The sequence below is a fragment of the Saimiri boliviensis genome, chromosome 3, assembly GCF_048565385.1.
Source record: "Saimiri boliviensis isolate mSaiBol1 chromosome 3, mSaiBol1.pri, whole genome shotgun sequence".
NCBI classification, from domain to species: domain Eukaryota; kingdom Metazoa; phylum Chordata; class Mammalia; order Primates; family Cebidae; genus Saimiri; species Saimiri boliviensis.
Window position 1 is genome coordinate 138,867,616 of NC_133451.1, and position 20,199 is coordinate 138,887,814.

Sequence of the window (20,199 nt, forward strand, 5' to 3'; positions counted from 1 at the left end):
GCTCAGGCTAGAGGGCAATGGTGTGATCTCGGCTCATGCAGCCTCTGCCTTCTGGGTTTAAGCATTTCTCCTGCCTCAGCCTCCCAAGTAGCTGGGATTACAGGCACGTGTCATCACACTTGCACACTTGGCTAACTTTGTAATCTTTTTTTTTTTTTTTTTTTTTGAGATGGAGTTTTGCTCTTGTTACCCAGGCTGGAGTGCAATGGCGTGATCTCGGCTCACTGCAACCTCCGCCTCCTGGGTTCAGGCAATTCTCCTCCCTCAGCCTCCTGAGTAGCTTGGATTACAGGCATGTGCCACCATGCCGAGCTACTATCTTGTATTTTTAGTAGAGATGGCATTTCAACATGTTGACCAGGATGGTCTTGATCTCTTGACCTCGTGATCCACTCGCCTCGGCCTTTCAGAGTGCTGGGATTACAGGCTTGAGCCACCATGCCTGGCCTTAATTTTGCAATCTTAATAGAGACAAGGTTTTGCCATTTTGGTAAGGCTGGTCTCAAACTCCTGACCTCAGCGGATCTGCCTGCTTTGGCCTCCCAAAGTGCTGGGATTACAGGTGTGAGCCACTGCACCTGGCCTGCATTCTTCTTAAGCACACATGGAACATTCTACAGCATAGACACGTGTTATATGACAAAACAAGTATCAACAAAGTTAAGACTGAAATTATACCAGATATCTTTTTTGACCACAGTAAAATGAAACCAGAAACCAGTTCAAAGAAAAACTGAAAAGTCCACCAACGTTTAGAAATTAAACACCACATTTAAAATAGCCATTGGGTCAAAGGATAAATCATAAGGACATTTAGGAAATATCTTGAGACAAATCAAAATGTAAACTCAACATGCTAAAACTTATGGGATTCAGTGACCTCAGTTCTAAGAGAGAAGATTATAGTGATGATAATTTATAAAAGAAGAAAGAGCTCAAATCAACAACCGAATTTATACAGCATGGAACTGGAAAAAGAACAAATAAAGTCAATGTTAGCATAGGGAAGGAAATGGTAAAAATCTGAGCAGAAATAAATGAAATAGAGCAGCAGTCTTCAGCCTTTTTTGTCCCAGGGACCAGTTTTATAGAAGGGATGATTCAAGTGCATTGCAGTTATTGTGCACTTTGTTTCTATTATTATTACGTTGTAATATAAAATGAAATAATTATACAGCTCACCATAATGTAGAATCAATGGGAACCCTGAGTTTGTTTTTCTGCAACCAGACGGTCTCATCCTGGGGTGATAGGAGACTGATAGATTATCAGGTATTAGATTCTCTTAAGAAGCACATAATCTAGATCTGTTGCATGTGCAGTTCACAATAGGGTTCACTGTCTTATAAAAATCTAATGCTGCCATTAATCTGACAGGAGATGGAGCTCAGGCAGTAATGTGAGTGATGGGCAGTGGCTGTAAGTACAGATGAAGCTTTGCTCTCTTGTCTACTGCTCACTTCTTTCTGTGGTTTCTAACAGGTCATGTACCTGGTTGGAGACTCCTGGAAAAGAAAAACGTAAAGCAGTGGGAAAAAAATCAGTGAAACTAAGAGTTGTTGTTGCTTTTTTAAACATCAACAAAATTGACAAATTCTTACATAGACTAAGGAAAAAAGAAGAGTACATAAATAAGTAAAATCAGAAATTAAGGAGGAGGCATTATAACATGCCACAGAAGTAGGATTATAAGAGAATGCTATGAAAAGTATATACCAACAAATTAGATAATTTAGAATGAATGGATACTTTTCTAGAAACATACAACCTACTGAGACCGAATCAAGAATGAATTTTTAAAAATCTGAAAAGACCTATAGCTAATAAGGAGATTGAATCAGTAATAAAAAACTTTTCAGCAAAGAGAGCCGAGGAGTAGATGGCTTTCCTGGAGAATGCTATAAGTCATTTAAAGAAGAATTAACACCAATTCTTCTCAAACTTACAAACATTTTATAAGGAGGGAACATTACCAAACTGATTTTATGAGGCCTGTGTTACCCTGATACCAAAGCCAGATCAAGAGGATGTAAGAAAGAAAACTTAGGCCAATATCCCTGATGAATATTGATGGAAAAATCCTTAATAAAATACTAAGAAACTGAATTTAACAGCACATTAAAAGAATTATATACAATGTCAAATTAAGATTTCTTTCTGTAATGCAAGGATGGTTCAATAATGCATTGGACCACATTAACAGTGAATTACAAAAACCATGCGATCGTATATCAACTGATGCAGAAAAAGCATTTGACAGAATTCAACACTGTTGATACAAAAAGAAACCCTAAACACTCAACAGTCTGTTTAGAAGGAAACTACCTCAACATAATAAAATATTATATATGGGAAGCCCATGACTAACACCATATTGAACAGTGAAAAATGGACAGTTTTTCTTCTAAAATCAGGAACAAAGCAAGGATGCCTATTCTTTCAATTTCTATTCAGCACAGTATTTGCAAATCCAGTTAGAGCAATTAGGCAAGAAAAAGAAATAAAAGGCATCTAAGTTGGAAGGGAAGAAGTAAAATGATCTGTTTGCATATGGCATGACTTTATATCTAAAAAACCGTAAAGATTTCACCAAAAACTGTTAGGACTAGTAAATGAATTCAGCAGAGTTGTGGGGCACAAAATCAAGACACACAAATCAGTTGTGTTTCTATGTGGTAAGAGTGAACAGTTTGAAAAGTACAAAAATAACTCCTTTTACAATAGCATCAAAAAAGTAAAATACTTAGAAATAAACTCAACCAAGGTGGCAAAAGAGCTCTACCCTGACTCCACCAAGGAGGCAAAAAGAGTTGTACACTGAAAAGTAGAAAATGTTGCTGACAAAATTCAAGAGACCCAAATAAATGTAAAGACATCCCCTGTTCATGTTGTGGAAGATTTAATATATTAAAAATCTATACTACCTAAAGCAATCTAGGGATTCAATGCAGTTCTTATCAAAATCCCAGTGGTATTTTTTTTTTAATAAATAGAAAAACAATTCTGAAATTAATATGGAATCTCAAGGGACTCTCAGTAGCCAAAACAATATTAAAAAGGAGAACAAAGTTGCAGGCTTTACACTTCTGGATTTCAAAACTTATTACAAGGCTATAATACATAATGAAAATAATGTTAGACTTGCTTAGACACATAGGACAATGGAACAAAACAGTATGTCGAGAAATAAACTTTTGCATATATGGTCGAATGATCTTTGACAAATGATGCAAGGCCACATACTGGGGAAAAGACAGTGTGTTAGACACATGATTTTGGGAAAACTGGATATCCAGATTAAAAAAAGAGTTTTACGGTGGCTCAAGCCTGTAATCCCAGCACTTTGGGAGGCCGAGGCGGGTGGATCACGAGGTCGAGAGATCGAGACCATCCTGGTCAACTTGGTGAAACCCCGTCTCTACTAAAAATACAAAAAATTAGCTGGGCATGGTGGCGCGTGCCTGTAATCCCAGCTACTCAGGAGGCTGAGGCAGGAGAATTGCCTGAACCCAGGAGGCGGAGGTTGCGGTGAGCCGAGATCGCGCCATTGCACTCCAGCCTGGGTAACGAGAGCGAAACTCCGTCTCAAAAAAAAAAAAAAAAAAAAAAAAGAGTTTTATACTTAATTCATATTATATATTATATACAAAAATGAGCTGAAAATAGATTAAAGACCTAAAAGTAAGATGTAAAACTATAAAACTCCTAAAAGAGGCCAGGTGCAGTGGTTCACGCCTGTAATACAGCACTTTGGGAGGCCCATGTAGGCAAATCATGAGATCAGGATTTTGAGACCAGGATCACCAACATGGTGAAACCCCGTCTCTACTAAAAATACAAAAAAATTAGCTGGGTATGGTGGCAGGCACCTGTAATTCCAGCTACCTAGGAGGCTGAGGCAGGAGAATTGTTTGAACCCGGGAGGCGGAGGTTGCAGTGAGCTGAGATTGTACCATTGTACTCCAGCTTGGGTAAAAGGGCAAGACTCCATCTCAAAAAAACAAAAAACAAAAAACACACACACACACAAAAACAGACAAACAAAAAACGAAGAAGCTTTATGACATTGAATTTGGCAGTGATTTCTTGATTGTGACACCAGAAACACAGGCAGCCAAAGTGAAAACAGACAAGTAATAAGATGATGTCAAAGTTACAAAGTTCTGCGCATCAAAGGAAATACCCGGCAGAGTGGAAAGGTAACCTACAGAGTGAGAGTAAATATTTAGAAATCATATATCTGATAAGGGGTTAATATCTAGAACATATTAATTCTGTGACTCGAGAACAGCAGCAAAACAATTAAATGCATAGAAGAATTGAGTAGACATTTCTTTAAAGAAGATATAAAAATAGCCAATGAACATATGAAAAGATGCTCAAAGAACATATGAAAAGTTACTAGAAATGTGCTAATTTAAACTACAGTGAACTATCACTTCACCTTCTGGGATGACTACTTAAAAAAACATAGTAACAGTTGTTGGTGAGAATGTGAAGAAATTGGTACCTTTATGCACTGTTGATAGAAATGAAAAATGTTGCAGCTGCCAAGGACAACAATATAGAGGTTCCATAAAAAGTTACAAATAGAACTTCCATGTGATCCAGTAATCTCACTTATGGGATATATACAAAATAATTGAAATGAGAATCATGGAGACATATTTGCACACAAAAAATAATTGCCCACCCATGGAGATATTTGCTCACCCATGTTCATAGTAATATCATTCTGAATAACAAAGAGAAAGGAGTAACCCAGATGTCCATTAGTAAATGAATGGATAAAGAAAATGTGACAGACACACACATACACACAGAGGACCATTATTCAACCTTAAAAAAACAAATCCTGTCATCAGCAAAACATAGATGAGCTATGAAGACATTCTGCTAAGGGAAATGCTTTGGTCACAAAAAGATATACTGTATGATTCCGTTTATATAAGGTATCTAAAAGCGTCACCAACTCATAGAAACAGAAAGAAAAATTGTGATTGTCAGGGGCTCGTGGGGAGCAGGAAATGGGGAGTTGTTAAATGGCTACAGTTTCACTTTTGCAAGATGTAAGAGTTCTAGAGATTTGTTTTTTAACAATATAAATATAGTTAACGTTCCTCAATTATACACCTAAAAATGCTTAAGATGGTAAGTTTTATGTTATATATTTTTGACTGCAATTTAAAAAAAAACAGAATATAAGGAAAAAAAGATAAAATGTGATCTATTGGTCACTTTTACATTTTTAAAGTAAGGTTTTAATGTCAAGTTGTCTTGATTTCCATTACATACATTTTTAAAATAAAATTCAGCCAATTTTAGAAGTAAACAAGGAGGAATCCTCTTATATGATACTTTCAAAGATTATCAGTGGTCTGTCTCCTTAAAGTTTGACACCTGTGTTGATTTGTACTTAGATTCTCTTTTTGTGGCATACTATTTAACTGTTTTCTTTTTAATTCTTAGGGTACATTTAAATTCAAAGCAGAAAGCGACCTTTTCCTTGCCGAGCATCACAAACTTTTATTGTATGATGGCAAACTCTCTAGTGCCATTGCATTCACGTACAATCCACGGGCTACAGATGCCCAGCTTTGCCTTGAGTCATCCCCTAAGGACAACTCTTCAATTTTTGTTCATTCACCACATGCACTTATGCTCCAGGTACTAACTGTGATCTTTTAAGAACATTTTTAATGGTAATTTTTGATGTGTTATTGAGATGTATTTGGTAGCTTCTGTTAAACACATGGAATGTCACATTTTACTGTTTCTCCATTTACTGTTGTGCCTTATTTTTGATTGTTTTGGAAAAGAAATCATTGAACTCTTTACTGTGTTTTTAATCTTACAAGGATGTGAAGGCAGTTTTAACACATTCCATTCAAAGTGCTATGCATTCAATTGGAGGCGTACAAGTACTATTTCCACTTTTTGCACAGTTGGATTACAGGCAATATTTGTCTGATGAGGTCGATTTGACTATCTGGTGAGTGCCTTTATTTATTTTTTTAATTTGCTGTGAGGGTTACTTTCATTAATGTTGAACTATACAATATTTTGTCGTTCAGGTTCGTTGTAGATTAAAAATAATTTAAAGAAACTTGTGAACTATAAACTATTACAAGTCCATGTTAATTATGTCAATGTTAATTTAAGTTCTTGTTTGTTGTTAGGAAATGTGGAAGCTGTAAGGAGCACAGTAAAGCAGTTTTAGATTAACATAACAAATGGCAATAATAGGTTACTCAAAATAAATACATTTTTTTGTCTAAATTAAAATTTTTTTTTAATACCCAAAACTCAGAATGCAATAAGAAATTTTTAATTTTTGAAATATTTTAAATTATTTGATAATGATTTATCGAACTTAGCTTTTCATATTTTAATTGCATTTATTTAATTGGAAGCCAAAATTTTTATTATTGTTGTCTGAGGTGAATTAGCTTTTTTTTTTTTTAAATGTAATCAATTTTCACTTTAAGACCTCAAATTATGAAACTACTAAAAAAAAAGAGATTGAGGAAACTCTCCAGGGCATTGGACTATGCAAAGATTTCTTGGGTAATACCCCACAAGCATAGGCAAGCAAACTAAAAATTGACACATGTATGAGATCACATCAAGTTAAAAAGCTTCTGTACAGCAAAGGAAACAATCAGCAAATTGAAAAGATAACAGAATGGGAGAAAATATTTGCAAACTATCCACCTAACAAGGGATTAATAACCAAAATATATAAGGAGCTCACACAACTGTGTAGGAAAAAAATCTATTATAATAATCTGATTTAAAAATAAGCAAGAGGTACGAATAGATAGCAATGGCAGATAGGCACAATTAGATTGTACATTTAGCACATTTTGTCTCTTGTGTTGTAGTTCTGAGTCTAAAAAAGACAAAGGCATATAAATTTTAGGGTAAGTCATAAAATACGGGAAAGGATGTATAAATTTCTCATATCTATATATTCTCGTGACACTATATATAGTGAAATTATTATTTCATTTGTAGTGAAATTATTGTTTTGTTACTTGAGAAATTTAAGTGACTTTTATATTCTCTCATTTTGAAATTCTCCCTTCGATTTTTGCTTTTATACATAGCTTGATGTCTACCACCAATGTGTATACTTAATGATGGAATAGTTTTGTCCTGATTATTTTTAAGCAACGTTTTTTTTTTTCTTTTAAAGAAAAAGTTATCAAATCTAGTATTTGTCAACTTATATTTTAAAATATTAAAATTTAATTAACCTTGACATACTAATACTTTATAGAATTGTTTTGTGCCCTGTTCTAGCAGGACTTACAGTTTTCCTCCTTCCCTTTCTCCCTTTCTTTGTCCCTTCCCTTCCTCCCCTTCTTTTTCCCTTCTCCCTTTCCCCTTCTTTCCCCCTTTTCTTTTCTTCCTCATCCTTTCCCCCATCCTTCCCTTCCCCATTCCTTTCCCCTTCCCTTCTCCCTTCCCTTCCCTTCTTTCCCTTCTCCCTCCCCTTCCCTCTCTTGCCTGCCTGCCTCCCTCTCTCTCTCCCTCCCCTTTTCCCTCCATTTCCTCTTTCCCTTCCCCTTTCCCTCCTTCCCCTCCCCCATCCCTTCCTCCTCCCCGCTTTATTGGAATTGCTGACAGTGAAAGCACTGATGTGGAGGAGATGGGCTGCTGCTCAGGCTTTCTCTCTCTTTTTGGGGGGTGGGGGGTGGCGGGTGGGACTTCTCTCTGAAAAGGCTGTAACAACTAACCTTATTCCTTTCCCTTCTGGGGATCTTTAAAAAACTGTGGGTAGTAGAGCATGGTTGTAGCCCCTATTCAGTTTTAAAAGTGTTCAAGACTGACTGGAGAATTACAATTTTGTTGTTGGGATAATGAACAAACTTCTTAGTGTTCAAGGACCTCATGTTTGTCTCCAAGTTAACTTTCTCATCTTTTCATGTGCCCTCTGCTCTATTCTTACTAGGCCAGTCTGGAGCCCTAACACATTTTGAGAATTTACACCTTACTCTGTTTGCTGTACTGTCTTTTCCCACCTTTTGATCCCTGACTCTTCAAGGTTAAATATACTTGCTTATTTAAGTTATATCTATTCTTTAAGGTCTTACTATATTTTTATTAAGTATTTGTTATTGCTTGTTTTTGGAGGTTGCTTATTTTTCTCTGTATCATGCATATTTGTCATTGTTTCTAAGTAATTCATCTATTAATATGTTTGGGATAAAGTATGTGAAATAAATATTTGAGTAACTCCTAATCCTACGTTAAAAATCTAGTTCTGATGTAATGTTGGAAGCAGTTTTAGTGGAATGTCAATTTCTTTGAAATAGAGAACTTTTTATTAAGGTGAATTGAAGGGTTACCTCTATCCTAATTTTTAAAAATAAAATATGTTTTTTAATCATTGCCTTTTTAAAAATTCTAGTTCAACCTTGCTGGCTTTTATCATGGAGTTGTTGAAGAACTCAATCGCTATGCAGGAGCAGATGCTTGCCTGTAAGGGCTTCTTGGTAATAGGATATAGCCTTGAAAAGGTAAAGTATGAAATATTTTGTGTATTTGATTCTTTTACAGGCTATGCATTTGTTCTCCAACTGGCTAAGGAATTCTGTCTGCAAGAATATTTCCTTGGTTGCAGAAAATTACCTAAAGTAAAATAACATTTTGTTGTTGCCTCCATTCTTCTATTAAACAAATGTAATAGTGAGCTTCCTGGCATCTTTAACTTTGAGCATAATTTGTGTACCAACTTTTTTCCTGGTAGGAATAGCCTGTAATTCACTTACTTTGATGTGAATTTGTAGTAACATTTGAACTACTTTTTTTGCAGTCTTCCAAATCTCATGTCAGCAGAGCAGTACTTGAACTTTGTCTTGCATTTTCAAAATACCTGAGTAATCTGCAAAATGGGATGCCCCTGCTCAAGCAATTGTGTGATCACATTCTTCTTAATCCTGCCATATGGATTCATACCCCAGCCAAGGTAATATATAGCTATATATTGATATTGTTTTACTATCTTTGCTGTTTTTGTGCTTGAGAAGAGTGAAAATTAAGAGGCTTTTCTTTTTAAATGTACTATTATGCAAGATTTCAGTGGGTTGCTTTTTTTTGACTAAGCATCCTTTTTTGCTCTTCAGGAAAAATTGCAAATCTGTGTGTGTGTATATGTATGAATATATACAAAGACTATATGCATACAAAGAATATGTGTATTCTTTGTAAACAGTGTCATAATTTTAAAAGATACAGGTATAATCTTTATTTTCTGAAATTAAATGAAATAAAAGTTTTATTTGAGACTTTATTTACTAAATATAAATCAGTTAGACAGTTTTAATGTAATGATTAATGTTTCCTAGTAATTGTAGCTTCATTCTATTGTAAATATGCATATATATTTTTTCTTTTTTTCTATTCCTTAAGAACTCACCCTGCTCCTGCTCTCTCTCTTTTTTACTTCACACTTTTGCCTTCCAACGTGATGAACTACTGAATTTCATTCTTACAGGTACCACTGAAATGTTACTTTTTCTTTGAAGGCATGATATACTAGTCTCATGTAATCATTTTCGTTTCACGTTAATTCAAATTATAAAAACGTTTGTATAATTTTTTTTTTCAGTTTTGTAAAAACAAACCAATTAGTTCTATGTGAATGTAAATGAATTTGTGGTAAGGTGTGTGAACAACATATTTAATACATCTTAATGTTGTAATAAATTGTCCTAAAAATTCAGTAGTGGCACTATTAAGCATGACTTGAAACAGAACATTTTATTAAATTGAACAGTTGTATCCATCTTACGTACAATTTTTGTCAGAAGTTGTATTATTTCAATCCCACTGTTTTCCTCTCTTCCTTTCTGCCTTTTGGTCCACTTGCAGTGCCTATCATTGATTAAGTTGGAATAACTCTTACTTATTCTAGTTGTCTGAAAAGTTTGCAGACTTTTTTTTTTTTTTTCTTTTCTAGAGTCTTAATATCTTATTTTCAGCTGGTCTTTTCAAATGTTAAAGAGAAAAACAGCTGCTGACTCTGATTGCCATTTGGAAATAATCAAAGGAGGCAGCTGGAGGTTGTAGCTTTTTATCTCCAGGTCGAATTTGACCTCATTTTCTTCCGTGACCCTTAGTCTTACTTCTTCTTGAGGATTGTTTCAAGTTACTTTTAAAACCTTTTACTAGACACTTTTTTGTCTTACTAATCAGCATATTTGTAATGCTTTGTGTCTCTTTTGATGTGATCAGAAAACCTCTTCTTATATGCTTAGTTGGAGGGGAATTAAAATTCATCTTATGATTTTCTTAGTTTTATAGTATTTTTATACCCTATTTCTTCTACTTTTTAATAACTTTTCTTAATTTCCTTTTTAGAATTTGCAGTGAGTCGATAATATTAACATTTTCTCTTGTTTTAGCCATCTGCTTTATGTATGTAGGAGGGGTTTTGTCTGCTTTTATTTTATTATAAAGACAGTAATAAAAAAGGGCAGATCCAAATTTTGTTTGACTTGAAGGTTAAATATTTATCAAGTGGGAAACTTTTTAAGAAGAAGAGTGCAATATAATGCATACAAAATTAGGTTTAGGGTCTTGGAAGAAACATTTATAGATCAGTGGCCATAAAGTTTAAGCTTTATCAGCTTCATGGTCAATCCATCTCTGGTTAAAAGTCTGGTTGTGAGGATGTGAAAAGCTTTGCTTTTAGAAAAAGGAGCTACCAGCGATTTATGATTTGCATTTATCTTAGATCTGCTCAGAGACCGTCTTCTTAATGACCTAGCAGGAGAGATGAATTTTCTTGTCTACCATGGTTCTTCGTTTACTCAGCAAGTATTTGTTGAATGACTACTTTATGGTGGACACTGTGGATATGGTGATGAACAAGATAGACTTGACTCTTGCCCTCATAGAATTTAGATCTAGTGGGAAAGGCAGATGTTAACACAAAATTTGTATGGCTATTAGAGTATATAATGAGTGAATGAGGAAAGGCTTATTCATAATTAGCATATGAATAATCTTGAGGTATTTCTTGCATCCCTATATGTTGCTGTTAAATTCTGTTTATTTTTTTGACCCAGGGTCTCACTGTGTCACCAAGGCTAGATTGCAGTGGTGTGATCTCAGCTCACTGCAAACTCCACTTCCCTGGCTCCTCCTGAGTAGTTGGGACTGTAGGTTTGTACCATCACATCCAGCTAATTTTAGTATTTTTTGTAGAGATGATGTTTTGCCATGTTGCTCAGGCTGGTCTTGAACTCCTGGGCTCAAGTGATCCACCTGCCTCACTCAGCCCCACAGAGTGCTGCAATCACAGGTGTGAGCCATCAAGCCTGGCCTCTGTTCATTTTTCTTTTACCACAGTATCATTCTCAATAGACTGACTTTCTCTAGTTTTCCATTTCTTTGTGTAAATAATCACTATTCCACCAGAATTACAACATATTCTTTTATTTTGTTTGAGACAGAGTCTTGTTCTGTCATCCAGGGTAGAGTGCAGTGGCATGGCCATAGCTCAGTACAATCTTGAGCTCCTGGGCTCAATCAGTCCTCCTGCCTCAGCCTCCTGAGTAGCTGATACTGCAAGTGTGCACCACCATTCCCAGCTAACTTTTTACATTTTTTGTAGAGACTGGGGTCTTACTTTTTTGTCTAGACTGGTCTTGAACTTCCAGCCTCAAGCCATCCTCCTCTTTCAGTCCCACAAAGTGTTGGGATTAGAGTTTAGCCATCATGCCCAACCGTAATATATTCTTAACATATAACTCTTATCATTTCTTAGCCCCAGAAGTTTCAATGGTTTTCCATTGCTCTCAGTAGTCCTTTATCTAGCATTAAGCCTTCATGTAAATTCTTATTTTTAGATTTTCTAGCTTAAAAATGGAAATATCCTCTGGATAGAGAGGTACCGAAAGGTTTCCCTAGAGTGGTGGTTCTCAGTCTTGACTGCTGATAGAATCAGTTGGGGTATCTTTTTAAAAACAAACAAACAAAAAAATGGAATCTCACCACTTCCACTGCAGATTCTGATTTTATCAGTCTGGTGTTACCGGTGGAGGGTGTCCAGGTTCGTGGCATCTTGAACAAAGAATTGGACAGAATGCACAAAGCAAGGAAAGAATGAAGCAGCAAAAGCAGAAATTTATTGCAAATGAGAGTACACTCCACAGTGTGGGAGCAGGCCTGAGCATAGAGCATAACCCCTGTTACAGAATTTTCTGGGGTTTTAGTACCATTGGTTGCTTGGTGTTTGCCCTATGTAAATGAAGAGGGTGACTTAAAGTTACAAAGTCATTTACTTGGTGTATGCCCTATGTAAATAGAGCGGATGTTTCCTGTCATAGCTGAAGCATTCCATTTGATTTAGTTCTAAGAAGTCTTTAGGTTCCCTGCCTCTAGATCCTATTCTCCTGCCTCACTGGGATGGGACTCAGGCATCAGTATTAAAAAAAAAATATTTTCCAATTATTTTAATGTGCAGTCAAGATTGAGAACTGTTGTTCTAACTCTAGGGCAATCTATTTCAACCATCATTTTTCTTGCTTGAAACTTCCTGTTGTATTCTGTCTATTCTATTACTCATCTTCAAAGCCTACCTTAATACCTACTTTATTAGTGAAACTTTTCTTCACTGTTTCAGTTTATCCTATGATAATTTATCTGTCCTTTGAATTAGTATTTCCTAGCTCTATGTCAATTACACATTGCTTCATGACTTTTTTCATGTTTTGGTAGGCATATTTATTATCTTTGATTTGTTTTGCTTAAATATAAGTGTTTTTTTTTTTTTTTTTTTACATCTTTTCCACTGTACTTCAGTTACTTAGGGACAGTATATGTGCCATTGTATTTCCATGATACAGTGTGTTGCATATAGTTAGATTTAAATATTTGCTAAGGGACTGAAATAACATGGTTAAGAATTTGAGCCATGTCATACTGCCTCAATGACAAGTAGATTGGGCCTATCAATTTGAACAGCAATAGCTACATCAAAATAACATTTTGCAGCAAATCAGTAGATCACTGTGTGTGTCTGTGTGTGTGTGTGTGTGTGTGTGTGTATGGTTTTGTGAATTACAGTAATTTTATCAAGCCCCACTTTTAAGTGATTCAGAACCTGCCACTTTTTACCATGTAGGATTTGTTCTTTGACACTCTAATTCATTTAGCCTTGATTGTTTATTTGTAGGGCACCTGGAAGATACGTACCTAGTTTTCACTCTCTAGAGAAATCCCCTAGGTGACACTGAGGTGTCTTACAGGGTTGAAAAGGAAAATGCCCTCATTGTCCAGGAAGGTAACATAAATGTTCAGTTATAAATGATCAGTAGTTTGGTCTATGGTCAAGGGAAGAATATATATCCTATGCTTAAAGTTGTTCAGCTTATAAAGTATACCCACTACAATAAAATGAAAAATTCTTGATTTCAATATGAGAGTAGAACAAAAGCTGTCGTTATTTTTGCTGCTGTAAGTAAGGAAGTATAGTTGATGAGTTTGAGACCCATACTTTTACTGGAAAAAAAAAAATTTTTTTTTTTTTTTTTTTTTTTTTCAAGGCAGGGTCTCATTCTGTCATCCAGGCTGGAGTGCAGTGGTGCTATCTCGGCTTACTGCAATTTCTGCTTCCTGGGTTCCTGCCTCAGCCTCCTGAGTACCTGGGACTATAGGCGTGCATTAGCATGCCTGGCTAATTTTTGTTTTTAGGTAGAGATGAAGTTTTACGATGTTGGCCAGGCTGATTTTAAACTCCTGACTTCAAGTGATCTGCCCGCCTCAGCCTCCTAATGCACTGAAATTACAGGCGTGAACCACTGTGGTGGGCCAGTTTTTTGTTAAGAAGAAATGTGCAGTCATGGGGTAGCACATGTATTATTTCTTTCTCTTACATATGAAGAGCTGATATTTTGAAGTTAATATAAACATATATAACTTCTTATGTATTTTTTTAGACTATGTACTTATCAGTGAGATTAGTAGAATCCTTTCCTAATTGAGAGACATGATATACATGTTGAGAGATTATAATGTTATGATGAAAATGCTAGATTGGAATGTTTCTTGTAATGAGCTACTATAACTGAATTCTGTTTTTCTAATATTCTTCAAAGTAAACTCTATATCTTTTTTTATGGTTTTCTTTCTTTTGGTTTATTTCTATTTCTTTATTCCTTTTGAGTTACTACTACTTTTTTCTTTCTTTTGAGTCATTTCGGCTTCTGATTTTCTGCAAATGTTATATTTGGAAGAAATTCTAGTGTTTTCAAACAACTATGCATAGATAGTATAAGTAATAAGTCTGTTATAAAGAAATTACTCATGCTCAGGAATAATTGTTGGTTGCTAAATAGGAATCACAAAATTATTTCCATTGAATAATGCAGCAAAAAAATTATATATTTGATGGTGTTTACTTTATAATGCTGTTATAAAAGAAGAAATTACCTGGCTTGGTTTTATAAGGAGTGTGTGTGCATGTGCTTGTATGTCAGTGGGTATGTGTTATCGAATATGAATATTATTATCAGGCTCAGCATCTTACTTTTTGGAAGAAGTATGGTGAAAATAAAACAGCCTAAAAGTGTTACTGGAAACAGAAACTATGCTGGTGGGGTTCTCTAAGTTCTTCATTTTTATTCTGTAGGTTCAGTTAATGCTCTACACTTATCTGTCCACGGAATTCATTGGTACAGTAAACATATATAATACCATTCGGAGAGTTGGAACAGTGCTTCTCATCATGCACACACTGAAGTACTACTATTGGGCAGTGAATCCTCAGGATCGAAGTGGTATCACCCCAAAAGGATTAGGTATATCATTTCTGTCTGTATATTACTTTACACAAATGCAAATCAGGATTTAATTTTTTGTTGTTGTTTTAACCAGTACTATCATATTATTTGGGCAGTTTCTCTATATTCCATTATGGCAAAATTTATTTTAATCTCATTGATAATGTTAATAGTTTGTCCTACATTATAGTTTTTAGAGGTTAATAACTTGCTACTTGTATGGAAGAATAATACTCGTGCTGGTATAAGTTGTTTGGGGAACAAATATGACTAGGATGGTTGTTGTAAGGCACTGAAAATGCTAAGAAATTCTTAATTAGTTTTTAGTAATTGATGCTGAGAATTGCTTATCACAATGACATTCGTTGAAATAGTGTTTTGGAAATATGAGGGTTTCTTACAGAAGTAGGAGGTATCTGCTTCTCTTAAAGTTATAATTAAATTACAAAATGTTAGTAATTATTTTCTTACATAATGAGGACTAACTAGCTGAAAGGGTAATATTTATTCATCATGTCCAGAAGTTCATGTTAAGGAGTCAAAATAGAACGTTTGACATATAGTGGCTGTTTTGCTTGTAATTATTGCAGTCTCCTTGGAGTTGGCTTACATCAAAAAGGTAGATAATCAGCTTCTATAAACTGGCAGTTTCAGATGCAACTTGGTGTAGATATTCAGAATATGGCCATAGGACCAAATTTGTCTTGCTGTATTTACCAGTTCTTCTGCATTGGCTGTTTTTACATATTCTTCCCCTTTGTAGTAGCAAGCAGCCTGTCTACTTTCACATCCATAATAACTTAAATCCAGTGTAAGAGCATCTGCCTATATAAAATATTTCCAGTGAAAGTCTCTTTTAGTCTCTTTGTTGCTCATTGGCTTTGATTGTATCATGTGTCCATTTCTGTGGTTAGAATTGTTCTGATTGCTTAGAAATGGAGGCATCCTGTACCTTGAAAGACATGGTCTGAGAGTGAAGATGACTTAAGTCACTTGGTAAAAATTAAGGAATCGTGCTTGAAATTAAGAAGTAGATGCTGAGGAGTCAAATAACATGCATTCTGATTGTAGTAAGAGGCTTTGGTTGTTTGTGATTTACAAAGATTGTCACATTTGCATACTACTTTTTTTTTTTTTGAGACGGAGTTTCGCTCTTGTTACCCAGGCTGGAGTGCAGTGGCGCAATCTCGGCTCACTGCAACCTTTGCCTCCTGGGTTCGGGCAATTCTCCTGCCTCAGCCTCCTGAGTAGCTGGGATTACAGGCACGCGCCACCATGCCCAGCTAATTTTTTGTATTTTTAGTAGAGACGGGGTTTCACTATGTTGACCAGGTTGGTCTCGATCTCTTGACCTTGTGATCCACCCACCTCAGCCTCCCAAAGTGCTGGGATTACAGGCGTGAGCTACAGCGCCTGGCCCTACATACTATTTTTTATATCACTTTCAAAATAAGCTTGCTTTAGTCTCAGAGAATCTGGTATCTATAATTCAGCAAGCTATGAACTTTTTAAGCTGGCAAGGTTGTGGCAGACCTAGACCTGGTTAGAATTTTCTAATGACTATTTCATGGTGCTATAGGTGTATCATGTACTGTACTAGGTGCTAGTTTTGTATTCTTGCCTGCCTTTCATAATTGGTTAGTGACCTTGGGAAAGTCTCATTCTTCAAATGAGAGAGCTGGACATATTTTGTGATCTTGTTCTAACTCTAGCCTATTTTTGTTTTTTTTTTTTGGTCTAGGAATCATATGGAACAAATTTTAAACAATTTTCTTCCTATTTTCATTGATCTGTTCAAGGTCATGGTGGTCCTAAGCTTTGGTGGTCTAAGAACTATCTGTAAATATTGGGGGAAAATTATAAAATATATGAGGCAAACAGGTCACTGACAAACAGTTCTAGGATCTTAGAACAATGAGTATTTGGTTTCAAAAGCTTTCTACTTGGAAATTAAATGTTTGAGACATGAAAATTAATTTAATGTGAGCCATGTGTGATCAAGGACTTTTCTAAGCAAAGAAAGAGGTGTCAGAGGCAGTCAGTATAATGTTTCCCTTCTTCATGAATGATACCGTGTGGTGAGGGATTCTTTTTCAGATTTTTGTATTAGCCTATATAATGATAACAGTAGAAGAAATGTTGTCATACTGAATTCACATATAATAATAATGTTGAAAATTTAGATTTTCCTTTTTTTTTCTTTTAAACATTTGTTATCTTACTAACACTCTCAGAGTCTGAAAATAAGTGTATTATCAGTGAATACAAATTTTATTTGTTACCTTATTTTTATGTTTTGGACATTCTTTCACCTATTCAAAGTACAAGCTTCTTCACTGTAGTTTCCACATAACCTGTTTTGTATGTTTGAAATATTATGTATACGATGCATGTAAGATTGAACACTTGTCTTTCTAGAGGCATAAAAGAGAGGTCATTCTTTAGGAGACTGACCTTTATGTTTCTTACAAACAAATGGAAAAACTCTTGTGAATAAGAATTTTCTATTTTGACAGCTTTGAGTGTATATTTTTTATATACTAAATGTGTGTGTGTATATTTTTTTTAAAAGATGGACCACGACCTAATCAAAAAGAAATACTTTCTCTACGAGCATTCTTGTTGATGTTCATTAAGCAATTAGTGATGAAGGTGAGTTCACATTGCTTATCCCATAGCATACTGTGTATTGCAGCTTATAATTTCAAATGAAATACAATCTTGGTTTATTTATCCTTTGCTTGGTTACTATGGTTACACATAGGAAAATACTTTGAAAGATGTTTCCATGTTTGTTTTGGTTCTTTTTTGGAGCCTATATGGATATAAATTGCTGCAGAATTGGGGATTGGTAGTTGTATTTTATGTTATATGAAGTTCTTTAGTAGCTCAAGTGTGTTGATTCATTCAGCAAATATTTACTGTGTTTCTGTTAGTATTTGGCACTATTCTTTGCATTGGCAATACAGTAGTCAACAAAACTCCTAAAGGAGATTTCATTTTTATCAGGCTCCTTGTAACTGACATTCAGATTTTAAGAAATAGTATTTCTGTATACATGTACCAGGTAGGTGTATGAGCCTTTAGAAGTGGTCACATTTTGTCCTTTTCCATTTTATTACAGGTAAAGTAAAATTAATACTCTAAAGAAGGCATTTTAGTTTTATAAGATAGGAATATATAAATGTACTTGTTACCAATATTTTTTTTCGGTATTTTTCTACGTGATTTTATAATGCTTTATTAGTTGTCACATAAGATTACGGCAAGTGAACGTAGCTTTTAGTATATCTTTCAGATTCAGATACCTTATTTCCATTGATTAAAAAAAAGTATCCTTTGAATTGTCTCTTTTGTTGCTTGTTCCTGGTGCATACTGTTTTTTGTTTTCCAATAGGTTTCTTCTTGTTTTTTTTTTTTTTTTTGGATTGCAGATTTTTTATTAATATACTGGTAGAGTAGGTTGAAATTTTTCATACTGAATTCATGTTTAAAAGTTCAGTGTTTTGTTTTTTTTTCCCCCCCGGTGAGATTACTGTTCAATTTTTAGGTACTTGACACTTTAACTTGATAATTTCAGAAACTGTTCATTTTATTCTCCACATGTAATTTTCAGTTGAAAAGGTGTCTTCTGTATTTAGAGGAGTAGGTGTGAATATTACTTTGTAATTTATCATTATTATTTTTACTAACTTCAGGATTCTGTAGCTTTAGTAAGTAGGCTATCATACTGTATAAGGTGTTGAAAGCAGGAAGCTGATGTTTAATCTCTTTTGACCTCTAAATTGTCTGGAATACTTATGTCTTTAGTGCTTCTCCAAATTTTTGTTTTAAATGTAGATTCTCTATTACATTATATTTTATATTTATACTAGCTGACCAACTTGACAAATCTATGTGTATAATTTATCTTTAAGCATTTTTTCATATGTAAACGTAAGATATGTATTATGTTTTTGAAGGATTCTGGAGTAAAGGAAGATGAATTACAGGCCATTCTTAATTACCTACTGACTATACATGAGGTAATGCTTGAATTCTGTCTTTTGAAATTTTATTTTTTGAAGCTACATTAGACTTTTTTAAAAGTAAAAATTAAAAAAACTTCAGTAATTATATAACTGTAATGGGGAATAAATGTGTCTAGGAACTAAAGCCTAGCAACCTTCATTTAAATATCCTTTATTATCACAAGATGGATCTTGAGAATAATCATGAAAGGCTTGAAAAACTACTAACAGAGTTCACTGAATTAATAGTAAAGTATACCAAAGTATACAGAAACCAGTGTACCAAATGAAAAAATAGATTACAAAAATGACTGAAAATGATTGGATTTTAAAAATTCATAACGCTATCTTCCCACTGACTTTACATGTTCAAATATTAAATTAACCAGCTCATTTATAGTGGGATTTAAAATGTGTTTGAAAGGGAGGTTGAAAATTAAATAGGTAGAAATAACTGTTTTTGTCTTTATTTTTAGCACCAGGAAAACGTAATATATGTCAGTTGCTATCTAAATAATCTATTTTTAGTTAGGTTTTTACCTATAATTAGTAACTAAGTTAGGAACTGATGAATATATCATAGCATTTTAAATGATAATTTATACTTCTATGTTATAATTAATCTCTTGTGAATTAATAAATATATGTTAGTATGGAGTAGTGCCTTAATTTTTAAATTTGGGATAATGTTAATTATCTCTTTGTTAATTCCAGAATAAAAGAATGGCTTAAATTTTGTGATTGAGTAGTTTTGACTCCAAATCATTAATGATTATAATATTTTTTTCTTCTTGAATAGGCAATCCTATTTTTAGATTTTTCTGACCAAATATAATATTTGAAGAGTTTTCAGGTGAATTTCATAGTGATCTACATATGTGATTTTGTTTTTATTAACCCTAAGGGACTGAATAAAATACTTTATATGAGATAAACTGGAAGTCACAGTGATTCCTTATTGCTGGGAAAGTTTCAGGTCCTCCAAATAACACTTCCAAAGGTTCAGTGTGCTAGCTTGAGATCCTCTGTTTAACTTACTGAAATTAGGTATACAAGTGGCTTCCATAGCAAAAGGCTTTCCTTCCAAAGCAGTGAAGGAAAACTAGAATCAGGGCAATCAAGTTAACTAAACTCTGTTAACTGTTTGACTTTTCCTTTTTGGATCAGTATTATCTAAGTTGGCTCTAATGATATGCATACATAATGGCATATGCAACAAAGGTAGTGAAGGTTTTTCCTGAAGATTTTTTTGGGGTCTAGGACTCATATATGTTTCTGTGCTAGTATTCTGTAACTTTTATCAAATACTACCACATATTAGTAGTATGTTGATGAAGTAAATGTTTATTGGTTATCTTTATGTGATGACAGATAATACTATATATGAAAACTAT

At 34.4% G+C, this 20,199-nt stretch overlaps 1 protein-coding gene across 4 annotated transcripts in view; it reads left to right on the forward strand.

Moving 5' to 3' along the window:
- The window catches only part of LRBA (LPS responsive beige-like anchor protein), a 746,578-nt gene that overhangs the window by 103,250 nt on the left and 623,129 nt on the right, over positions 1-20,199 (forward strand). For all 4 annotated transcript variants that reach the window (XM_074396837.1, XM_074396836.1, XM_010338615.3 and 1 more), the window contains 7 exons: positions 5,470-5,667; positions 5,859-5,992; positions 8,417-8,525; positions 8,822-8,974; positions 14,645-14,813; positions 17,368-17,447; positions 18,758-18,820. In XM_074396837.1, coding sequence (XP_074252938.1) covers positions 5,470-5,667; positions 5,859-5,992; positions 8,417-8,525; positions 8,822-8,974; positions 14,645-14,813; positions 17,368-17,447; positions 18,758-18,820 — 906 coding nt within the window. The remainder of the gene's footprint in view (positions 1-5,469; positions 5,668-5,858; positions 5,993-8,416; positions 8,526-8,821; positions 8,975-14,644; positions 14,814-17,367; positions 17,448-18,757; positions 18,821-20,199) is intronic.